Here is a 26,208-nt window from a genome sequence, read left to right on the forward strand (position 1 = left end):
CTGTGCCCCTAGTTTCAAGGGGACAAAGAGTTATATACTGAACAAACATAAATGTAACATGTAAAGTGTTGGCTTCATGAGCTGAAATAAAAGATGCCAGAAATCTATACGCACAAAAAGCTTCTCAAATCTTGCACAAATTTGTTTACATCCCTGTTAGTGAGCATTTCTCCTTTGCCAAGATAATCCATCCACCTGACAAGTGTGGCATATCAAGAAGCTGATCAAACAGCATGACCATTACACAGGTGCACCTGGTGCTGGGGACATTAAAAGGCCACTAAAATGTGCAGTTGTCACACAATACAATGCCACAGATGTTTCAAGGGAGCGTGCAATTGGCATGCTGACTGCAGGAATATCCTATAGAGCTGTTACCAGAGAATTTAATGTTAATTTCTCTACCATAGCAGCACGTCCAACCGGCCTCACAACAGCGAGCGGTTTGGATAGCTGAAGTGAGCACAGTGTATGAACGCTATAGCCGTGAGGCTAGTGTAGGCATTAGCTAGTTAGCAAGCGCCTCGTTTTGGTAAGCTATAACTAGCACAGTGTTAGGCGACGGGTGCGTTGTTCGACTTCGGTTTAAAGTCTCCCATGACCGTAATGCCGTGAGGCTAAACTGGTCAGTCAAATCAAACGCATGAACATAGGTTGAACTAAATGAGAGAATGGAGCTTGCCATACTACTGTCTGGGCAGGTAGGCAACTCGTTTCTGAGTTATCTTTCTTATGCAACTGTATGTGCAGGTAGGAATGCTAGCCGTTTTGTTGAGAGCTTCAGGAGAGTAGTGATCTCTTCCACAAGGAAGAGGTGAAAATGACCAGCGGAGGGGGTAGTGGCGCCTTATAAGGAGGCGAGGGGCTCACCTCATTCGCTCACTCAACTGGTCTGCCTCCAACAGATGATGTGCGATTGGTTCTTCGAGCCGTCAAAGATATGCTGAGCAAATTCCGTAGTGAGACATTGAAACGTGTATTTCAATTAGTACGCCTGAGAAAGTAAAGCCATTCTAGAAAACCAGAAGCCAGTCAAAACCTTTTCTTGTGGATCTTTTTTTGTGTCTGGGTGAATTGAACATTTTGTTACCCACAGACCTTCTCACTTCCCACATGCGCCTTAACCTCTGGGGCCACTTTTGTAGGTTGTACATTAAACATTTCATGTGCTAAAGTCATGAAACCAGTGAGTCAAGTGAACAAAAATCTGTTTCTGGTATGTTTTCTCCACTGTTTCGCAATGTGATTTAATGGGTCCCAAAAATGCTTGAGGTATTGCATCTGCTCTCAATAAAACACTTCAACTAGGTACTATTTGCCCAGACACATCATTGACAAGTCTACTTGAAAACCAAAAGTATGGTACACGCAGCAGATTAATAACTGACAAACATACATATGATTAGTTAGGACTTAGAGCTGCTCTGTGAAGTAAATCCCTAAACAACTGATCCAAGGTTAGTTGTGTTTCACATCGATACGGTTTGGCTTCTAAACTTAGGAAGGGAATACTGATCCTAAATCTCTGGTTAGAGGCCACGCCTGGTCAAAGACAGTGGAGCACTGAATTTATGACCTGTGTGTGTGTTTGAGAGAGAAAGAGAGGAGTACAGCTGGCACAGCCTACAGGGTCATAAACCCAGTGCGAATGACAGTTCATATAACAAGTCTTCGTCCCAAATGGCACCCTATTTCCAATGGGCTCTGGTCAAAAGTAGTGCCTTATAGGGTGCCATTTGGGATGCAGACCAGGGCCTCGCTGACTCAGCACCTTTACAGTGTTTGACCCTCACTGTTAACAGTATATGATCTGTGGAGGGTCAATTTATTTAGAAAAAGGGCTTATAAAGGTGTCTCACATCATATGAAAAATAATGTGGGGGCTGTTGGTGCATTAAAGTAGAGTCTGTGACCAGGATACAAGAGAATTTGATTTTCTTCTTTGGTCAAACCAAGGAGATAATCAATGGCTGATTGTGTCATTCTGCCACCTACTGGACATTGGCCATTAGGGGAGGGTGGGAAACTATACAATCTGCATACCAGAGGCAGCCTTGTAATAATAACACAAATTAATTAAGGTTATTGACTCAGTCTGATTTTCTTGGCTGCTTCTGTAAGAGTTTATATTGGGCCTATCTTGGCCCTTTTTAGTTTTTTTTGGTTGATTAAGCTGTATTAAACTGTACTCAACTCACACTTCAAGTTCCATTTGGCTGCAAGGACCTACCATTTTTCAGTGTTGGGGGTTCAATTGAGTTCTCTACCCTACTTTCTCTATCCTCCTGTACAGGTGTTTGCACAATTGTTTTACCTTTTGTTGACTCCACCCTGGTAAAGAGGGCTCTCTAAGGTTGTAGAGTTATATTTTATATATTTCTTGTGGACTGATGGAGATGGAACTCACCCGCGGCAAAGTGTTTGTCTTCTGTGATCTGTTCCAGTCGGCCGAGCAGCGCATCAATGTTGAACTTGATCTGAGTCAGCTCTGATTTGATTACCTGTAGCTCGTTGGATTTTACCGCTGAGCTCACCGTAACAGACAACACCAGAATAGAGATATAAAGAGAGAGAGAGGGGGGACAGCAAAGAAGAGCCATTTTAAGTTTGAGATCCACCCACACATTCATTGCAGCATGGAACCGTATCAAGAGAAGATTGCTGTAAATGGTAACAACACTGCAAAGCGCGATTGCTCAAAACAATAACATGTACTCGTCCCAACAAATGATATCCATTCATCTTAGAATTTACTGTTTAAAAGCAAATATAAAATTGTAGATGAAAAGAGATTGCTATGGATCCGTTCAAGTTCAACCGAGCCATTTTAGTTCAGAGCTTTGCTTGAAGACATCTTATTGGGTTAATTGTTGATATAAAGCACCTGCAGGAACTTACACTTCTGCTTGGGGCTGCTAGGGAGGAGTGATGAGCGTGCCAACAGCTTGGAGGGTAAATACTTGACCTGATGCACCAGGGGCATGGCCATGTGAGGCCACTTAACTGGCACTATGCGAGGCACTGGCGACACTCTGCTCCTGTACTCAAACAACCTACAGAGGGAAAGAGAGAGGGTACACAGCCTTTGGTGGATGGATATTTAAAATGTACATTTCTGTATTGCGTTATGACAGTACAGAGGTAATAGTCCTTAATTCTTAAAAATGTAAGCCGTTGGGGGTAATTTGATTTACAATTCCGTTATGTATCTCAAAAATATTTTACAATTATTTGATAAAATATTGAATTTGGCCTTTACTACAGACCAGAGAAACACATTGAATAACACATTCATAAATGGCAAAAAAGATAGTCAAGAAATGAAAAACAAGGTTTTGAAGTGTTTGTCCTATATCTCCGAGATATAAGAAAGCTCAGGAAATGTAAATAGATTTGGTTTTTTGCATGTATTTCATCCCTTTTTTGGGTAGGCACAAAACTACCTTCATACTTCCATTCATTTAAAAAAAAAACTGGTAGCGGTTACCTTCAGACGGGTTCCGTGACACTTGTGACGGTCATAACGCCAAACAGAGAACACCTTCATGTTTTGAGAAACTTCCCTTTCCACATTTGGTTCACATTAGTTTAGCTCAAATGGTTTGGACGCTACAAACAGAAGTTGGCACATTGACGGTACCGACTTCAGACAAGTCCCCTGACACCTGTGAAGTTCGTAAAGCAAAGCAGAGACCACCATGGTGTTCGTGAGAGTCTCCCATTTCCATAATAGTTAGGTCAAACTGTTCGGACGCTACAGGCGTTTTCGTGAGAAAGACCGATTTTCGGGATGTCTCATGGTACGACAAACACCGCTATAGCTCTGCCATCTTTCACCATAGATGCGGAAGTGCAACATTGGCGGATAAGGTGGATTGAGACGCATTCAATGCAAAATAATCTCTAGCTTGACTGACGGATTTTGTTGGGGAATTTTTTTATCATGTTACCTAGATTGATGCACCAGTCGACTCTAGGGGGTTAAAAAGGTATTGACATGCCTGAAACATTGAAAGGGACAACTGAGGTAAAGCACTACCTTCTTACACGTATCTACAGTACCATGGACTGGGGGTGTTGAATACATCTTATGGAGTTTGAGATAATTATATTGCCTTTAAGGGGTATGTATGTCCATTGTTCACTAGAAAAAATAAACCTACCTCAAAAGGATTTAGAGGAAACTATTCTGCGATGAGCTTTCTCTGGTGTGTTGTGAATGAAATAAAGTAAGAGGCTGAGGCTATTGCCTCGGCTTCAAAGCGATATCTGCCGTCCAGACAGAGAGCAAGTTCGTTGGTTGCGTCAGCGGCTCCATGAAGACTAGGGGTTTTGAAGATCAGTTGAAAGCAGAAGGGCGATTAAATTATTGGGTGTATCTCTCTGTAATATATTGATCCCAGTCAAAGGCAGCCTCTGACAGCCGTAACTCAGATTTGGACATCACAGAGAGGGTATAAATAAACTCCTCTGGATGGCTGAAATGTGTTCCTCATCTGGATATTATGTTCAGACATCTGCGAACACAGGCATCCAGCGGAGAGCAACAGCGGGGATTCTATAGCCACTGAAATGGGGACGGCCAAGAGAGGAGGCGGACACTGCCAAAGTTTGCTCAGCACAGGCCGTGTTGTGAAACAAAAGCTTGACTTAACAGCTGGGTGAGCGTTACTTATGGGAACAAGTTTTGACATCTTTCAGTAATGATGAGTTGAGAATAAAAGGCAACAACATCTTCCACTGCTCAGAAAAAAAGTCCCATGAAAGTAAATATATAGTTTATAGTCTTTGATCAATGACATTAATGGTTTGCACCCTCACAAAATAAATTACTTGTGTCTGTATGACTGCATTAAAATGCCATCACTGACTGACTTTTTGGGAGATTGCAAAACGATTGTCACCGATGAAAGAATATGATCTCTTTATTTACTTTACTGTGAATGTTTGCCATTGCAAAATGATTCTCTCTTTCTCATTGCTGGATGATGTGCAATGTAGAGTTACACCGAAAGTGTATTTACAGGTGTAATCCACTCACCTGTCATAGAATTCATCTCTGTAGTAGTCATTATCAAAGTGATAGCCACTGAAAGAAACAAACAAAATATCTAGACAACATTATAATGTTCTGGAATGACAATGAGCATCAATAATCTCCTTAGTTCCCAAATTCCTCTCCCTCATGTGCACTGACCTCAGAAAAAAAACAGGTCAAAGCAGTAAGGCAAAAATCCCACTATCAAGTTCTATCAGATTGGTGTAGAGGAAGGATAGGAAATGAGTAAAGAATTATCAGCAACTATTGAGACTTGAGATTGACCCCTTATTCCCCCCTTATTTCCATGAAGCCTTAATAGTCCAAATGTGGATGCATACGTACAGCAGTGTTCTAGAATATTGAACCGTTGGCTTTCATACATTTCAAATTCTCAGCGCAGCTCAAGCAATTTCTCAAACTGTCAACACATTCAAATGAATAGAGCTGCATTGGTTGGGAATTGTGGGGAGGTATGCAGAGCCACATAGCTATGTCACAACAGAATGCTGGACTATTGCGGCTCTGCGTCTGTGCACATGATTTACGCTTTACACCTTATAGAGTACACTCGGACAAGAACACTTGTTGGTTCTGTTTTGGGTTCATGTAGAACACTTTCCACAGAGGGTTCTACATGGAACCCAAAATGGTTCTCCTATGTACCTGTAGAGACCAGCGGCAGACCTCTTCAGTCCTTTGGGTCTGTTGGGCTTGGGCTCACCCGCCATGTTGATGTCTGAGGAAGAACAACGAATGTTAGAGAAATTTAGAGAAATTGAGTAAAAAGGGGAAAGTGTCACAAGTCTCATCTATATCAACCTTGCCCTCTGGGTCTGTTGGGCATGGGCTCTCCCGCCATGTTGATATCTGAGGAGGAGTGGAGAAAGGGGGTGTTACAGAGAAAGAGAGATTAATTTTGTATCAATCTCTCAATTATCTAAAGCTCACTTCACTTAAAATATACAGTGCATTTGGAAAGTATTCAGACCTCTTGAATTTTGTTACGTAACAGCTTTATTCTAAAAAGTGATTAAATACCCCATAATGACAAAGAAAAAACAGGTTAACTAATTTTAGCACATGTATAAAAAAAGACTGAAATATTACATTTACGTAAATATTCAGACAGGGCAAGGAAACCCATATTTAGTTCACCGAAATTGCAAAATGATTTCTTTAATACCAGATAAGGGTGATGTATACCATCACCCTTATCATCTGTTATTAAAGAGACAATTTTGCAATTTCGGTGAACTAAATATGGGTTTCCTTACCCTGTAAGCAGTCTATGGACGACATAAGACAAAGCAGTGGTTTTGTTTACCTGGACACGGTCTCCAAATGCTGCTTTTTTTTTTTTTTTTTTAGCATTTGTCGAACAAATCCAATACAAGCCCTGATATTAGCTTTTGGAGACAGTTGTCAGATAGCAATCCATGCTTTGAGTTTGTTTGTCATACCTTGTCCATAGACTGCTTACAGAAACCAATATGTCATTTTGTAATTTGGGTGAACTTTAATATTACAATACTTAATATTACATCAAACATAGACAATATGAGAAGGATATGAGGTTTCTGCTACAGGTGTTACTGCTGCAGTATTATGTCTGACATTTGGGGGTCAGGTAAAGGTGAATCAACATAAAGGGCCCAAAGGAAACACACTACATAACAAGAATATCTGGACCACACCCTTTGATCGCTGCATTGAACCTAGCCATAACACAAAAGGGAGCCCATAGGGGAAGGGAAGCTGATTCTAGATCTGTCCAGTGCCTAGCCACAACAGGGCAAAATGGAAGCCTGACAACAACACTAATGTTTGTGCAGACCTACCATCTCCACCAGAGGGAGGTGTTAAACCATGATACGCCTCTCTCTGCCCCTCTGCCTTCTGAAAGTATTCTCTTTATCCACATTTTGTTATGTTACAGCCTGAATTTAAAATACGTTAAATTTAGATGTGTCACTGGCTTACACATAATACCCCATAATGTCAAAGTGGAATTATGTATGTAGACACATTTTTACAAATGAATTTAAAATGAAAAGCTGAAATGTCTTAAAGTCAAAGTATTCAACCCCTTTGTTATGGCAAGCCTATTTAAGTTCAGGAGTGAACATTTGCTTAACAAGCCACATAACTTGCATGGACTCTGTGTGCAATAGTGTTTTAACAACATTATTTTTTTAATGACTACCTCAGCTCGGTTCCCAACATATACAATTATCTGTCAGTCAAGCAATGAATTTCACACACAGATTCAACCACAAAGACCAGGGAGGTTTTCCAATGCCTCTCAAAGGGCACCTACTGGTAGATGGGTAAAAATGAACTATCCCTTTGAGCACAGTGAAGTTATTAATTACACTTTGGACGGTGTATCTGTACTCCAAGTCACTTCAAATATAGTGTATTCGGGAAGTATTCAGACCTCTTGAATTTTGTGACCTTACAGCCTTATTCTAAAAAGTGATTAAATACTCCATAATGACAAAGCAAAAACAGGTTAAGAAATTTTAGGACATTTTATAAAAAAAGACTGAAATATATTAAATTTACATAAATATTCAGACTCTTTACTCAGTACTTTGAAGAAGCACTTTGGCAGCGATTACAGCCTCGAGTCTTCTTGGATATGACGCTACAAGCTTGGCACACCTGTATTTGAGGAATTTCTCCCATTCTCCTCTGCAGATCCTCTGAAGCTCTATAAGGTTGTGTAACTGATGTGAAATTGCTAGCTAGTTAACGGTGTGCGCGCTAATAGCGTTTCAATCGGTGACGTCACTCGCTCTGAGACCTTGAAGTAGTTGTTCCCCTTGCTCTGCAAGGGCCGCGGCTTTTGTGGAGCGATGGGTAACGATGCTTCGAGGGTGGCGGCAGTTGATGTGTGCAGAGGGTCCCTGGTTCAAGCCCAGGTAGGGGCGAGGAGAGGGATGGAAGCTATACGGTTGCATTGATGCTGTTGACCCGGATCACTGGTTGCTGCGGAAAAGGAGGAAGTGAAAAGGGGGTGAGTGTAACCGATGTCAAATGGCTAGCTAGTTAGCGGGGTGCATGCTAATAGCATTTCAATTGGTGACGTCACTCACTCTGAGACCTTGAAGTAGTTGTTCCCCTTGCTCTGCAAGGGCCGTGGCTTTTGTGGAGCGATGGGTAACGATGCTTTGTGGGAGGTAGTTGTTGATGTGTGCAGAGCCCAGGTAGAGGCGAGGAGAAGGACGGAAGCTACACTGTTACAGTTGGATGGGGAGCGTTGCTGCACAGCCATTTTTAGGTCTCTGCCGAGATGTTGGATCGGGTTCTAGTCTGGGCTCTGGCTGGGCCACTCAAGGACATTCGGAGACCTGTCCCGAAGCCACTCCTACTTTGTCTAGGCTGTGTACTTAGGGTCATTGTCCTGTTGGAAGGTGAACCTTCAGCACAATCTGAGGTCCAGAGTGCACAGGAACCGGTTTATCATCAAGGATATCTCTGTACTTTGCTCCATTAATCTTTTCCTCAATCCTGACCAGTCTCCCAGTCCCTGCTGTTGAAAAACATCCCCACAGCATGATGCTGCCACCACCATGTTTCACCTTTGGGATGCTGCCAGGTTTCCTCAAGACATGACGCTTGGCATTCAGGCCAAAGAGTTCAATCTTGGTTTCATCAGACCAGAGAATCTTGTTTCTCATGGTCAGTCTTTAGGTCCCTTTTGGCAAACTCCAAGCAGGCTGTCTTATGCCTTTTACTGAGGATTGGCTTTTGTCTGGCCACTCTACCATAAAAGCCTAATTGGTGGAGTGCTGCAGAGATGGTTGTCCTTCTGCAAGGTTCTCCCATCTCTACAGAGGAACAGTGGAGCTCTGTCAGAGTGACCGTCGGGTTCTTGGTCACCTCCCTGACCAAGGCCCTTCTCCCCTGATTGCTCAGTTTGGCCGGGCGGTCAGCTCTAGGAAGAGTCTTGGTGGTTCCAACCTTCTTCCATTTAAGAATGATGGAGGCCACTGGGACCTTCAATGCTGCAGAAATGTTTTGGTGCCCTTTCCCACAATTCCTTCAACCTCATGGCTTAGTTTTTGCTCTGACATGCACTGTCAAATGTGGGACCTTATATAGAGAGGTGTGCCTTTCCAAATCATGTCCAATCAATTGAATTTACAACAGGTGGACTCCAATCAACTTGTAGAAACATGTCAAGGATGATCAATGGAAACAGGATGCACCTGAGCTCAATTTCGAGTCTCATAACTAAGGGTCTGAATACTTATGTAAATAAGGTATCTGTTTTTATTTTTAATACATTTGCAAACATTTCTAAAAACCTGTTTTTGCTTTGTTATTATTGGGTATTGTGTGTAGATTGATGAGGGAAAAATCTAATGTAATCAATTTTAGAATAAGGCTGTAATGTAACAAAATGTGGAAAAAGTTAAGGGGTCTGAATACTTTCCGAATGCACTGTACAGGCATCCTTCCTAACTCAGTTGCCGGAGAGGAAGGAAACTGGTCAGGGATTTCACCATGAGACCAATGGTGACTTTAAAACAGTTTAATGGGATGGAGCAACAACATTGTAGTACTCACAATACTAACCCAAATGACAGTGAAAAAAGGAAGCTTGTAGAGAATAAAAGGTATTCCTTGGGATAGGATAAAGTAATCCTTCTAACCCCCCCGTAAAAGATTTAGATGCACTATTGTAAAGTGGTTGTTCCACTGGATATTATAAGGTGAATGCACCAATTTGTAAGTCGCTCTGGATAAGAGCGTCTGCTAAATGACTTAAATGTAAAATATAAAAAATTATATATCCTGTTTGCAATAAGACACTAAAGTAAAACTGCCAAAAAGGTTGCAAAGAATTTAACTTTACGTCCTGAAAACAAAGTGTTATGTTCGGGGCAAAGCCAACACAACACATCACCTAGTACCACTCTTCCTATTTCAAATCCAACACATCACCTACTGTAGTACCACTGTTCATATTTTGAAGCATGTTTGTGGCTGCATCATGTTATGGATATGCTTGTTATCGGCAAGGACTACAGAGTTTATTTGGATTTAAAAAAAAAAAAATGGAATAGAGCTAAGCACAGGCAAAATCCTAGGGGAAAACCTGGTTCGGTCTGCTTTCCACCACTGGGAGACAAATTCACCTTTCAGCAAAACAAGAACCTAAAATACACTGGAGTTGCTTACCAAGATGACATTGAATGTTCCTGAGTGGACTAGTTACAGTTTAAAATTGGCTTAAACATCTATGGCAAGACTTGGCTGTCTAGCAATGATCAACAACCAACTTGACAGAGCTTGAATAATATTTTTCATAGTAATGTGTAAACATTGTTCAATCCCGGTATGCAAAGCTCTTAAAGACTTACCCAGAAGGACTCACAGCTGTAATCGTTGTTTAAGGTGATTAACATGTATACATATGTTAATACTTATTTATGGGAATGAGCCATTTCTGCATTTCATTTTCAATAAATGTGCAAAAAAAATGTTTTAAACGTGTTCACTTTGTCATTATGATGTATTGTGTGTAGATCATGGGTGAGAAACAAAATATACTTAATACATTTTAAATTCAGGCTGTAACAACAAAATGTGGAATAAGTCAGGGATATCAATACTTTCTGAAGGCACTGTAGCTAATGCTAGCATCAGTGCTCTAAGTCTTAGCTGTCACTGTCACCTCCAGTTTGAGCACCAGGCCTCCTGATTGTGTTCTCTGGGCACGCCCACTGTGGGGGCTTAGGGCTGAGGCAGTGAGGAGTATGCTAGGGCATCGCTCCACACTGAAAGCTTGTTAACTTGACCGTGACGTGAAAGAGCTGTGTGTATTTCTCCCCCCCCCCCCCGTTTAAATAAAGGTGTGTTTATGTGTGAGCGTGTGCTTATGAGTAGGTGTGTGCGTCGCCTATAAAAGGCGTGTGTCAGTAAGTGTATATGTTTTACATTTACAGTCATTTAGCAGACGCTTTTATCCAGAGCATCTTACAGTAGTGAGTGCATACAGTTCTCTCAGTGGTCGCCCATGGACATTGAACCCACAACCCTAGCATTGCAAACACCATGCTCTACTAACTGAGCCACACAGGACCCCTGAAGATTTTTAAACTGCTTTTTAAAACCTTTAAAATTAATTGAGTAATATAATCTCTATTGTTCTCTGTAAAATGTTCAACGTTGATTGTATGAATCTGAAACTTGTTAATTAATTAGATGCATAAGTAATTCAATCATGTTGTTAGATGTTAAAATGATCATATTACCTATATTTTGGCAAAATAACAGGCGTTTCAGTTTCAATCAGAGATAAATGGAGGACTTTTTTTCTAGTATACACATTGCCTTTGAGGACTTCCACCATTTAAAAGTAGTCTACTGGGTGGGGATTCCTATGGGTTGTGAGTGATCAGCCAATGATCAGTCATTGTCTTCTTCAAAATTGGGTTGCCTATGCTTTGTAAACCAAATACTAAGGTAATATCCAGGACCAATATTTATACAAGGACATTGGTCCCAAGATCCCGACCCAGTGAGATGAGACCATAGAGATGGATAGAGGACTCAACCTCTATGTAACATATTTTAGCATGGACATTGCCATTGAAGGCTTCCACCATTCTAAAGTAGTCAGCTGGGTCATGATTCCTATGGGTTGGGAGTAATCAGCCAATGATCAGAGCATTGTCTTCAAATTGGATGCTATGGTTTGTAAATTACTTTAACACCCCCCATCTAGTGGCCACAATAAATTAATGACACAAATTGGTTCATGACTCCAGTACTGCAGGTGTCATTAACTCACCAAAATAAGATGTATGCATTAATAAAACACACCAAAATAAGTTGTATGCATTAATAAAACACACCAAAATAAGATGTATGCATTAATCAAACAACAAAATAAGAACTGACTACGGGCAGCGCCATAATGATGATCTCTCTAACTCTGTGGTTGAGACCATGACAAGTTAAAGACTGAATTTGTGGTCTTGAGTGGTCTCAAGACTAAGACCACTTGATCAAGAGGCCATGGGCCCTTTCTTCAATTGTAAAAAACTCAAGTAGAGTAAACTCGAGCACAGTACAGGACAGTGCAGTAGACAACAGTACAGTAAAGTACATTACAGTATAGCACATTATAGATCTCTATGTAGTGGCCAAATGGATGTACATTTTTGGACTCTTGGAGGGTTGGAGCCACCCTGCTGGCTATGCATCTCAATACTATACTTTTTCCTGAAGTGTGCCCTTGTCCTCTACCCACATGGTGGTCCTTTGTAGCTCAGTTGGTAGAGCATGCAACTTTAAAATGGCGCTGCCTGTCCTGTAACAGACGCCATGATAGCCAGAAACAAAGATGAGGCCTCATATATATTCGTGTCAATTGTTTTGGTTGTGATCGTTTCTGTTTGGACTTTAAAGAATCCCCATAGCTAACATATGGCTGGCTCTTTTTCATTTGGCCAGATGTACACCCCAGCAAAACATATTTTAGTCCCAAAAGCGTACTTTACATATTAGGTGTTTCGTAGTGACACTTCTTAAAAATACATGAAGATTTACCAACTTGCTACACACCATGCGGCAATGCTGGAGAGGGGTGCAATTCCATCACCTGGTGATATTTGTAGGGGTGTGGCTTAAGGCACATTCATTCTACAGTCTATTTTTTTGTAATAATTTTTTTTGTCTCATCAGTGCAACTCTCCAACGGGCTCGGGAGAGGTGAAGGTCGAGTCATGTGTCCTCCGAAACATGACCTGCCAAACCACACTTCTTAACACCTGCTCGCTTAACCCGGAAGCCAGCCGGTCAAATGTGTCAGAGGAAACACCATTCAACTGACGACTGAAGTCAGCCTGCAGGCACCCGGCCCGCCACAAGGAGTCACTAGAGCACGATGAGCCAAGTAAAGCCCCCCAAACTCTCCCCTAACCCAGACAACACTGGGCCAATCGCGCGACTCCCGGTCCCGGCCGGTTGTGACTCCCTGTCCCGGCCAGGATCGAACCCTTGTCTATAGTGATGCTGTAACACTGTGAAGCAGTGCCTTAGACCGCTGCGCCACTCGGGAGGCCCATTCTACAGTCTTTTAGTGTGTGTTTCCGTGGTGTACATCAAAAGATGGTACAGCATTCTTTTGAGGTCGATGTTTAAAAATAAACAACTACTAATTAGATTAGTATATTTCAATGTAATATTAGAAAAAGATTTGCTCTTGAAATAATATTGGTAAAAAATACAGGAGTCAAAGTTTAGGAGTCAGGGTTTAGGACAGCCACCTCAACAGAAATGGGTGTATAAACGGTGACTGTGTACTATATTAATTTAACTACTTATTGCCTTGGACTGAATTAGAACAGGACATTTATTTACATAATGATATATGTTTGGAATGTGTTTTAAGGGGGGGTGCAATTTGCACACTTCTGTAGAATCGCCCATATAGGAAAATGCCCTTAGGGCTCTAGTTCCCTGACAGAGTCCAGTTAGGGCTCTGTGTAATGGGGGATGAAGCTGTACCAGATGACCAGTAAAAGGGTGTTGAATGATGCTCAGTGCAGTGCAGGTTAATCTCTGAGTTCCATTGAGATGAATGTTTTGATAACAAGCACCACTCTTCAAAGGCCTGATAAGGACTACAGGGAGTGCTGTAAGAGTGGTTCAGATACGCAGGTCTCTCTCCTCTCTCCCAGAGGCACACAGTGGTGGAAAAGTACCCAATTGTCATACTTGGGTAAAAGTAAAAGATACCTTAATAGAAAATGACTCAATTAAAAGTGAAAGTCACCCAGTAAAATACTACTTCAGTAAAAGTCTAAACGTTTTTGGTTTTAAATATACTTAAGTATCAAACGTAAATGTAATTTCTAAAATATACTGAAGTATCAAAAGTAAAAGTATAAATCATTTAAAATTCCTAATATAAAGCAAACCAAATGGTATTATTATTATTTTTTAAACGGATAGCCTGGGGCATGGTCCAACATTCAGAAATCATTTAAAAACAAAGCATGTGTTTAGTGAGTCTACCAGATCAGAGGCAGTAGGGATGACCAGGATTGTTCTCTTGATAAGTGTGTGAATTAGACAATTTTCCTGTCCTGCTAAGCATTCAAAATGTACTGAGTACTTTTGGGTGTAATGGAAAATGTATGGAGTAAAAAGTATATAATTTTCTTTAGGAATGTAGCGAAGTAAAAGTTTTCAAAAATATAAATAGTAAAGTACAGATACCCCCCAAAAAACAACTTAAGTAGTACTTTATAGTATTTTTACACATTATGCAAAACCAAAATAAAACAGGGCCAACCCGTATAGCCATGACTGCTGGATTCTACATGGGGTACATACTGTACCATAAGGTCAAGAGTGTTTACTTGATTGATCTCCGCATGTGTGGTTCCCACCGTAAAGCATGGAGGAGGTGGTGTGATGGTGCTTTGCTGGTGACACTGTCAGCACACTTAACCAGCATGGCTACCACAGCATTCTGCAGAGATACGCTATCCCATCTGGTTTGCACTTAGTGGGACTATCATTTGTTTTTCAACAGGACAATGACCCAAAACACACCTCCAGGCTGTGTAAGGGCTATTTGACCAAGGAGAGTGATTAAGTGCTGCATCAGATGACCTGCCTTCCACAATCCCCCGACCCCAACACAATTGAGATGGTTTGGGATGAGTTGGGCCTCAGAGTGAAGGAAAAGCAGCCAACAGGTGCTCAGCAAATGTGGGAACTCCTTCAAGACTGTTGGAAAAGCATTCCTCATGAAGCTGGTTGAGAGAATGCGAAGAGTGGATACTTTGAAGAATCTAAAATATATTTTGATTTGTTTGACAAATCTAAATATTTTGGTTACTACATGATTCCATGTGTTATTTCATAGTTTTGAGGTCTTCACTATTATTCTACAAAAAAATAAAGGAAAACCCTTGAATGATTAGGTGTGTCCAAACTTTTGACTGGTACTGTATGCCAAAAGCTGAGTTCCACGGCATTTGTTGTGTATGTTAGATGGTGCCAATCTTTACCATTCATGTGCAATTGGGACCTGCAGATTTCTAAATAACAGATGCCGTGAAATATGTTCAAATCGACTTCAGATCACTTTTAAGGTCTGAAAACTTCTGACACACTTTGATGACACCGCAGATGCGGATGTGCGACATCGGCGGATGTGGTGGACTGAGACGCATCCGATGCAAAACTGATATCTCTATCTTAAACTGACAGATTTTTATGGGGATTTTTTTTTTTTATGTTACTTAGACTGTCACACCGGTGGGTCATTCGACTCTAGGGGGTTAACTAATATACCACCTGGTGATGTCACAAGGCAGGCCTAAACTCCATCCCACCAAAACTTTTCAATGTTTTCAACCAGCTCTTACACTAAAGGGAATTATAAAAGTTTTCACAATTTCAAGGTATTATTCCAACCTCATAGTGTGGAAATAATATATATAAAACACAGGGAAATCATGTTTTTGACTGCACTGGACCTTTAAGACACTATGTTGGTGCTTCCTTTATTTGAGCAGTTACCTGTATATTCACTCAAAGACAGCCAATAGTTTGTTGAAATCCCAATGTGTTATCACTGCACTTTCAACCCTATAAAAGCACTTTCAACCCTATAAAAGCACAACAAAAGGCATTTTAGCCCAAAACCTGGTTGCCTCTGCCAGGAGGCTGAAACTTGCCGCAAGTGGACTTTCCAGCAAGACAATAACACCAAGCACACATCGAAATCCACAAAGAAATGGTTAAGTGGCCACAAAATCATAATTTTGTAATGGCCATTTCAGTCTCCAGACTTCAAACCCATTATAAACCAGTGGTTTGAATTGAAGAGGACAGTCCATAAGCACAGATGAAGGATATCAAAGATCTGGAAGAGTTATGTATGGAGGAATGGTCTAAGATCCCTCCCAAGTGTTCTCTGTTTGCGCCACTGACTTAGTCTCCAGTTTGTCTACAAGTTAGTAATTCATACCATCATGTTCACCTAATCATCCCCAGCTTACAATTGGCTCATTCATCCCCCTCCTCTCCCCTGTAACTATTCCGCAGGTCGTTGCTGTAAATGAATGTGTTCTCAGTCAACTTACCTGGTAAAATAATAAATAAAAAATATGTTGGATTCACAGCTACACCTCAACCAAAACGTTAACAAACATAATTAAATCAAACACACTTTAAATAAAGTTTGATTTGATTTACTCCTATTCTTTAAATTAGATTTTGTGTTGCGATGAAGACATGAATCCAACATATCCATTATTAACTTGTAGAATTGGAAATACATTTGAAATCAATCAAAGCTTGAAACCGTAGACCTATATTCATTCTGAGATGGCATAGCAGTCAGACGTCTTTTGTCCTTGTCTTGTCGTGTCCCGTGTATATACAGTGGGGGAAAAAAGTATTTGATCCCCTGCTGATTTTGTATGTTTGCCCACTGACAAAGAAAGGATCAGTCTATAATTTTAATGTTAGGTTTATTTGAACAGTGAGAAACAGAATAACAACACAAATATTCGAGAAAAACGCATGTCAAAAATGTTATAAATTGATTTGCATTTTAATGAGGGAAATAAGTATTTGACCCCCTCTCAATCAGAAAGATTTCTGGCTCCCAGGTGTCTTTTATACAGGTAACGAGCTGAGATTAGGAGCACACTATTAAAGGGAGTGCTCCTAATCTCAGCTTGTTACCTGTATAAAAGACACCTGTCCACAGAAGCAATCAATCAATCAGATTCCAAACTCTCCACCATGGCCAAGACCAAAGAGCTCTCCAAGGATGTCAGGGACAAGATTGTAGACCTACACAAGGCTGGAATGGGCTACAAGACGATCGCCAAGCAGCTTGGTGGGAAGGTGACAACATTTGGTGCGATTATTCGCAAATGGAAGAAACATAAAATAACTGTCAATATCCCTCGGCCTGGGGCTCCATGCAAGATCTCACCTCGTGGAGTTGCAATGATCATGAGAACGGTGAGGAATCAGCCCAGAACTATACGGGAGGATCTTGTCAATGATCTCAAGGCAGGCTTGACCATAGTCACCAAGAAAACAATTGGTAACACACTACGCCGTGAAGGACTGAAATCCTGCAGCGCCTGCAAGGTCCCCCTGCTCAAGAATACATATACATGCCCGTCTGAAGTTTGCCAATGAACATCTGAATGATTCAGAGGACAACTGGTGAAAGTGTTGTGGTCAGATGAGACAAAAATGGAGCTCTTTGACATCAACTCAACTCGCCGTGTTTGGAGGAGGAGGAATGCTGCCTATGACCCCAAGAACACCATCTCCACCGTCAAACATGGAGGTGGAAACATTATGCTTTGGGGGTGTTTTTCTGCTAAGGGGACAGGACAACTTCACTGCATCATTTGACGGGGCCATGTACTGTCAAATCTTGGGTGAGAACCTCCTTCCCTCAGCCAGGGCATTGAAAATGGGTCGTGGATGGGTATTCCAGCATGACAATGACCCAAAACACACGGCAAAGGCAACAAAGGAGTGGCTCAAGAAGAAGCACATTAACCTGTTGGGGCTAGGGGGCAGTATTTGCACGGCCGGATAAAAAATGTACCCGATTTAATCTGGTTACTACTCCTGCCCAGTAACTAGAATATGCATATAATTATTGGCTTTGGATAGAAAACACCCTAAAGTTTCTAAAACTGTTTGAATGGTGTCTGTGAGAATAACAGAACTCATTTGGCAGGCCAAAACCTGAGAAGATTCCTTACAGGAATTGGCCTGTCTGACCATTTCTTGCCCTCCTTGATCATCTCTAACAAATACAGGGGATATCTGGCATGACGTGACACTTCCTAAACCATTTCTTGCCCTCCTTGATCATCTCTAACAAATACAGGGGATCTCTGGCATGACGTGACACTTCCTACGGCTCCCATGGGCTCTCAGAAGGCGGGAAAAAGCTGAACGATGTAATTCCATCCCCAGGCTGAAACACATTAGCGCGTTTGGCAAGTGCTCTATCAGAGGGCCATTAGACTGAGGCTCGTGCATGAGGGGATAGCATGCTTTTACTTTCACTCTTTGTAATAAAAAAACGATTTCCCAGTCGGAATATTATCGCTTTTTTACGATAAAAATTGATTTTAAAAAGCGGTTGACATGCTTCGAAGTACGGTAATGGAATATTTAGACATTTTTTGTCACGAAAAGCGTTGTGCGCGTCACCCTTCTTTACACTTCGGATAGTGTCTTGAACGCACAAACAAAACAGAGGATATTTGAACATAACTATGGATTATTTTGAACCAAACCAACATTTGTTATTGAAGTAGAAGTCCTGGGAGTGCATTCTGACGAAGAAGAGCAAAGGTAATAACATTTTTCTTATAGCAAATCTGACTTTGATGAGTGCTAAACTTGCTGGGTGTCTAAATAGCTAGCCCTGTGATGCCGGGCTATCTACTTAGAATATTGCAAAATGTGCTTTCACCGAAAAGCTATTTTAAAATCGGACATAGCGAGTGCATAGAGGAGTTCTGTATCTATAATTCTTAAAATAATTGTTATGTTTTTTGTGAACGTTTATCGTGAGTAATTTAGTAAATTCACCGGAAGTTTGCGGGGGGGTATGCTAGTTCTGAACGTCACATGCTAATGTAAAAAGCTGGTTTTTGATATAAATATGAACTTGATTGAACAAAACATGCATGTATTATATAACATGTCCTAGGTGTGTCATCTGATGAAGATCATCAAAGGTTAGTGCTGCATTTAGCTGTGGTTTGGGTTTATGTGACATTATATGCTAGCTTGAAAAATGGGTGTCTGATTATTTCTGGCTGGGTACTCTGCTGACATAATCTAATGTTTTGCTTTCGTTGTAAAGCCTTTTTGAAATCGGACAGTGTGGTTAGATTAACGAGAGTCTTGTCTTTAAAATGGTGTAAAATAGTCATATGTTTGAGAAATTGAAGTAATAGCATTTCTAAGGTATTTGAATAACACGCCACAGGATTTCACTGGCTGTTACGTAGGTGGGAAATCGTCCCACTGGCCCTAGAGAAGTTAACACCCCAGCCATCCTACAATCTAAGCACGATGCCCTCAATCTAACACAAATTATCAATGAACCTACCCAAAGCTGTAAACATGGGCACCCTCATAGATATCATCCTAACCAACTTGCCCTCTAAATACACCTCTGCTGTTTTCAACCAAGATCTCAGCGATCACTGCCTTATTGCCTGCGTCCGTAATGGGTCAGCGGTCAAACGACCTCCACTCATCACTGTCAAATGCTCCCTGAAACACTTCAGTGAGCAAGCCTTTCTAATCGACATGGCCCGGGTATCCTGGAAGGATATTGACCTCATCCTGTCAGTAGAAAATAGCCTCCAATACCCTACTGGATGCAGTCTTTCACAGTGCCATCCGTTGTCACCAAAGCCCCATATACCACCCACCACTGCGACCTGTACGCTCTCGTTGGCTGGCCCTCGCTTCATACTCATCGCCAAACCCACTGGCTCCAGGTCATCTACAAGACCCTGCTAGGTAAAGTCCCCCCTTATCTCAGCTCACTGGTCACCATAGCAGCACCCACTCGTAGCACGCGCTCCAGCAGGTATATCTCTCTGGTCACCCCCAAAGCCAATTCCTCCTTTGGCCATCTCACCTTCCAGTTCTCTGCTGCCAATAACTGGAACGAATTACAAAAATCTCTGAAACTGGAAACACTTATGTCCCTCACTAGCTTTAAGCACCAGCTGTCAGAGCAGCTCACAGATCACTGCACCTGAACATAGCCCATCTATAATTTAGCCTAAACAACTTTACAGCGAGGAGTCAACAAAACTCAGAAATAGCATTATAAATATTCACTTACCTTTGATGATCTTCATCGGAATGCACTCCCAGGAATCCCAGTTCCACAATAAATGTTCATTTGTTTCGATAAAGTCCATCCTTTATGTCCAAATACCTCCTTTTTGTTTCCATGTTCAGTCGAGTAATCCAAATCCACTGTGCTCGCTCAGTTAGTTCAGACGAATAGTCAAAGTTATATTACAGTTCGTAGAAACATGTCAAACGATGTATAGAATCAATCTTTAGGATGTTTTTATCATAAATCTTCCATAATATTCCAACCGGACGATTCCTTTGTCTTCAAAAAAGAAAAGGAACACACAGAACTCTCACAGGAGCGAGCGCCACTGAGCTCATGTCATTTTCTCAGTCATCTGATTCCAATGGCTCTTATTCTCTCCCCATTCACAGTAGAAGCATGAAACAACGTTTTAAAGACTGTTGACATCTAGTGGAAGCTTTGGGAAGTGCAAAATGACCCCATTGACACTGTATACTGGATAGAGAATCACTTAACTGGCAGCTTCAGGCAAAGGGTGGCTACATGATTCCATATGAATTATTTCATAGTTTTGATGGCTTCACAATTATTCTTCAATGTAGAAAATAGTAAAAATAATGAAAAACACAGGAATGAGTTTGTGTTCAAACTTTTGACTGGTACTGTATATATATATAATGGTGTGTATAGACAGTGTATGAATAGATACATTTTGTACAGCAGTAGTTATATAGGATGAGCCATGACTAGAATACAGTATATACTGTACATATAAAGTGGGTTAAACAGTATGTAAACAGTATTAAAGTTACCAGTGTTCAATTATTATGACATGAAAACCTGGCATGGTTGATTCTGTTGTTCCACTATGGCTACACTGCCCTTTTTTTGTTTTATCTTAGGAACAGAACCAGTAAATGTGTGCCAGAACAAACCTTTGGTTACTGACATTTCGGGGGCAATCCAATAAGTTTTTAATGGAAGATAAAATCGTAACTTTATATTCTATGGCTGACTGAAAAATAATCATTTTTTTATATCGCAGATTCTTTGCCACAGACATAATTTCCAACGGTCAGACACCGCTGGTGCCGCTGAGAAATAGGCTAATTAGATGCATGAAAATGAACCTTCTCACACCGATATTGTAACAATCTTTAATAAGTGCGTTACAATCTTCCCCAAGGGGCTTGGAGTTGTAATAAGTGTGCTTGCAAGTCCCAGATTCAAGTCCATGTTAGGCTTTCCTCTGTATTCTGTACATTAGTGCCAGACAGGTACGTGCTGCCCAAAGGAGGGGCAGTGTGTTGTAACCCCCCCCCCCCACCAAAAAAACCCCCGTTAAGGTTAGACATTAACTCTGAATGGTTAAGGTAAGGGTTAAGGTTTGGGATAGGCTTAAAACAAAATCTCAAAAACAACTTTCTATCACTGGGTTCAAATTTACAACCTTTGGAAACAGAGGCAACCTACTTGAAGGTAACAGCGTTCACTGGTGGCCAGTTTCCACGTCATCTCCCGACGTCCTCAGACATGGACTGACTAATATCACGGGTGACCCGGCTGATTTTTCCAGTATGAATAATGTCAAATAACGTAGTATCATATTCAGCTTTGCCATTCAGCTTGTGTGTTTTCAGTCCCCATTAGATGTGCCTAGGAAGTGTGCTGAAGTAATGAAGTGAAAAATAAAACCTCCATTATAATGGATGATTAATGATGAATAAATCTCTGGTAATTGCATCTGAATGTCCTTAGAGTTTTTAAAAGACAAATTTCCCATCATTAATAGTATTTCAAGCCGCGAAGATCTTTGATATAAGCCCTGTGCATGTGTACAGATTTAATGAAACTGCACACAGCTTCCAGTAATATTAAAAAGATAATCATATTAATTAATTAATAAACAGCCTAGCCTACTGTCCACAAATGCACCAACAATATCAAATGCAAAGTACATCTTTTTCCATTTCACCCTGGCTTGTCTGGCAATAAAAAACCAAGAAGTCAGTTGTTTGTTCATGTAGAAGAGATGTACATTATTAATGACGGTATGCACAATATGGCATGCAAGTGACTTCATTAAAGTTAATTTGGCACTTTAAGGAAATGAGGAAGCATATCTATTCTCAATGGGCTGATTTAATCTTGTGCTAAGAATTGTCTGAGTGATAGCAAAAACCTGAACCAATACTAAGACATACAGTACTGTATGTTCACATAGGTCCCTTTGAGAGTGTGATTAAAAAGTCCACTAGCTGGCATTGGCCAGTCCCTGTAGTCACATGTTAGCAAGGAGGCGTTTGTTTACTGATACTGCTTTCACATAGAATTTATGTCGCCTGTCACTACTTCAGAGGAGAGCCATTTGAACATTAACCTAGTTGGTTTAGCCATAGAAAAAGTCGGCAACATTCCCACTAGCCATGATTGCCTGAGATAATGAGTTTGGATTGGTCTGCCATGTTGCACGCTTATATCTATAATTTGAGCTGGGCAATATGTGTAATAGGTAATCCTTTCTAACATGGCATTTTTGAAAGATATCACTTAGTAGAACTGCATTGGATTTGCTCTCCACTTTGTGGAGGACCGAGTTTTGAAATCAGTGGAATTAGAGTATGATGGCTAAGGAGATGTAGAGATTTTTGGCGTTTGATTGCAAATATGCAGACGGAATCAATAAGAGAACACACAGAAGGCTGTTGAAAACACCTGTCTCCGGATTACATCTTTAAACTAAGGGCAACCATGGCATCCGTGACAGATAGGGAGAAGCGTTCATCCATGTATATGGGTAAGAGAGTCTAGCTAGCTACCTTTTAAGATATTACATGTTTCTAATTTTGTCAGAAAGTAATTTCTAATTAAAGTGTACTAATGTTGTGTATGATCTGTATAGTAATATTATTCGTATCTCAGAGACATTTGCATTGCTAGCTAGCTAATATTGAACCTGGTTGGTTAGCTACCTGCAGATTCATGCAGGATAGTATCGTTATGAGTTTGGATTATGGTTCATAGTTTAGCAAGCTAGCTACATGTGTAAACGAAAGACTCCACTATGCAAGTAACTATTTCAATAGAATGCTTATGTTGTCACTGCGACAACTGTCGATAGACGTAGCTGGTAAATTCGCTCTGGCTATTTACTCCGATTTCAGAGCACTCTCATCTGAGTGTGCCAGAGCGCTGAATAACTGATGAATTTACAAACGCTCGACACCCATTTAATATGGTCGGTGTTGGTAAACATGAGCAAATAAGCTTAACCTCTTACATCTAGACGTTCCGCTAGCGGAACACCTGCTCCAATATCCAATGATAGGCGTGGCGCGAATTACAAATTCCTCAAAAATACAAAAACTTCAATTTTTCAAACATATGACTATTTCACAGCATTTTAAAGACAAGACTCTCCTTTATCTAACCACACTGTCCGATTTCAAAAAGGCTTTACAGCGAAAGCAAAACATTAGATTATGTCAGCAGAGTACCAAGCCAGAAATAATCAGACACCCATTTTTCAAGCTAGCATATAATGTCACAAAAACCCAGAAGACAGCTAAATGCAGCACTAACCTTTGATGATCTTCATCAGATAACACACCTAGGACATTATGTTATACAATACATTCATGTTTTGTTCAATCAAGTTCATATTTATATAAAAAAAACAGCTTTTTACATTAGCATGTGACGTTCAGAACTAGCATACCCCCCGCAAACTTCGAGGAATTTGCTAACATTTTACTAAATTACTCACGATAAACGTTCACAAAAAGCATAACAATTATTTTAAGAATTATAGATACAGAACTCCTCTATGCACTCGATATGTCCGCTTTTTGGTGAAAGCACATTTTGCAATATTCTAAGTACATAGCCCAGGCATCACGGGCTAGCTATTTAGACACCCGGCAGGTTTAGCCTTCACCAAAATCAGATTTACTATTATAAAAGTTTGATTACCTTTTGTTGTCTTCGTCAGAATGCACTCCCAGGACTGCTAATTCAATAACAAATGTTGGTTTGGTCCAAAATAATCCATCGTTATATCCAAATTGCGGCGTTTTGTTCGTGCGTTCCAGACACTATCTGAAAGGGTAAATCAGGGTCGTGCGCATGGCGCAATTCGTGACAAAAAAAATCGAAATATTCCATTACCGTACTTCGAAGCATGCCACCCGCTGTTTAAAATCCATTTTTATGCCATTTTTCTCGTAAAAAAGCGATAATATTCCGACCGGGAATGTCCATTTAGCTAAACAGAGGAAAGTAAACAAAGCTTTCGGTCGACGCGGGCACGAGCCTGAGTCTCACAGTACTGTAACCAGCCACTACCCAAACGCGCTACTTTGTTTCAGCCAGAGCCTGCAAAGCCACGATTCAGCTTTTTACCGCCTTCTGAGACCCTATGGCAGCCGTAGGAAGTGTCACGGGACAGCTAAGATCCTCACTCTTCAATAAACAGAGACAAGAAGAACGACACCTTGTCAGACAGGCCACTTCCTGCCTGAAACCTTGTCAGGTTTTTGCCTGCCAAATGAATTCTGTTATACTCACAGACACCATTCAAACAGTTTTAGAAACTTTAGGGTGTTTTCTATCCATATGTAATAAGTATATGCATATTGTAGTTACTGGGTAGGAGTGGTAACCAGATTAAATCGGGTACGTTTTTTATCCAGCTGTGAAAATACTGCCCCCTAGCCATAACAGGTTAATTAAATTGCTGCCAGCAGTACAGTTGCAGTCACAAGCCTAACCAGCTCTGCTAGGGTGAGTAACATGGTCACAGTGAGTTGTTCTCTCATTTGTGTCTGGAAGTAGCTAGCATGCTAGCCAACATTAGCCAGTTAGCTTGAGTGCTTGACTGCTGTTGTTAGGTCAGAACGCTCGGATCAACCATACTTTTCGACCGGAGCGTCCAGTGGGCACTCTGAATTTATAAACTGCCAATTTGAAAATGCTCTGAGTTTACAACTGCCCAGAGTACACACTGGCACTCCAGATAAAATGTACAAACACACCCGTAGTATAAGCCAGCCTTTAGTCTTGAATTCTTTGGTTGTTTAGTACATAGCCTCACATGTGAATCCTTAAAGATATGGGTGGGGCTAAAGCTTAAATTGGTGTGAATGATGCTGAATGGGTGTAGACAAAGAAGAGCTGTCCAGTAGGTAGCAAAACATTCAATGGCCATTCTCTCAAAAGTGAGGTCAACTTTCAAAGCAGTATTACTTTCCCATTGTTCCTCAACTTTAATGTATGATATACCATTTTCAAGCTCTGAGTCTTTACTTTTATCCAATGTAAAAAACACATAAGATCGAATCAAGCCGGTCAATCACATTTTGCCTGTAGAGAAATAACCCCCTTTTACCACATGGAAACAGGAGACAAAGGGCTGTGAGACATGAAAGGTAGGATGTATACGAAGGGTCCGGGGCAATAAGAAGACGAACAGCAGAGGGGCTAATGATTTTGGAGATGGGAAACGGCCGATAAACTGGGGGGAGAATTTGCGGGATTCCACCCGGAGGGGAAGATCCCGGGTGGACAGCCATACCTTCTACCCGAGACGATAGTGGGGAGCCGAGGTCCAGTTGTGATCCGCTTGTCGTCAATACCTGGAGGTGGTCTTGAGGAAGGCCGACCGGGCTCTCCTCCAGGTACGATGACAGTGGCAGACAAACATCTGGGCAGAAGGTATGCCAACCTCCTCTTCCTGCTCAGGGAAGAGCGGAGGCTGATACCCCAGGGAACACTCAAAAGGAGATAGGCCCGTGGCAGAGCAGGGAAGGGTGTTGCGGGCATATTCAACCCACACCAACAGCTGGCTCCAGGTGGTGGGGTTGGCAGAGACCAGGCAGCACAGAGTAATCTCCAGATTCAGGTTGGCTCGTTCTGACTGGCAGTTGGACTGGGGCTGGAATCCGGAGGACAGGCTGGCCAACAACCCAATGAGGGTGCAGAACGCCATCCAGAACCAAGACGAGAACTGAGGACCCCGGTCAGAGACCATGTTGACTGGTAGTCCATGGATCTGGAAGACGTGCTGCACCATGAGCTGGGCCGTCTCCTTGGCAGAGGGTAGTTTGGGGAGAGGAATGAAGTGGGCGGCTTTGGAAAACCGATCCACCACAGTCAGGAAGGCGGTGTTGACATCAGATGGGGGAAGACCTGTGACAAAGTCCAGGGAGATGTGGGACCAGCAACGGTGAGGGACCGGCAGAGGTTGGAAGAGACCAGCTGGAGCTTGTCGAGGAGTCTGGTTTTGTGCACTGGG

At 41.4% G+C, this 26,208-nt stretch overlaps 1 protein-coding gene across 1 annotated transcript in view; it reads right to left on the reverse strand.

Moving 5' to 3' along the window:
• LOC106582628 (RNA-binding protein Raly) overlaps positions 1-25,986 on the reverse strand; it is a 63,565-nt gene extending 37,579 nt beyond the window's left edge. The window contains exons 1-6 of the mRNA XM_045705817.1: positions 25,750-25,986; positions 5,866-5,908; positions 5,705-5,777; positions 5,042-5,089; positions 2,899-3,053; positions 2,408-2,524 (exon numbers count right to left, since the gene is read on the reverse strand). Of these exons, the coding sequence (XP_045561773.1) occupies positions 2,408-2,524; positions 2,899-3,053; positions 5,042-5,089; positions 5,705-5,777; positions 5,866-5,908; positions 25,750-25,986 (673 nt within the window). The remainder of the gene's footprint in view (positions 1-2,407; positions 2,525-2,898; positions 3,054-5,041; positions 5,090-5,704; positions 5,778-5,865; positions 5,909-25,749) is intronic.
• Between the last annotated feature and the right edge of the window lie 222 nt (positions 25,987-26,208).

This window comes from Salmo salar, chromosome ssa22 (assembly GCF_905237065.1).
Source record: "Salmo salar chromosome ssa22, Ssal_v3.1, whole genome shotgun sequence".
Classification (NCBI taxonomy): Eukaryota; Metazoa; Chordata; class Actinopteri; order Salmoniformes; family Salmonidae; genus Salmo; species Salmo salar.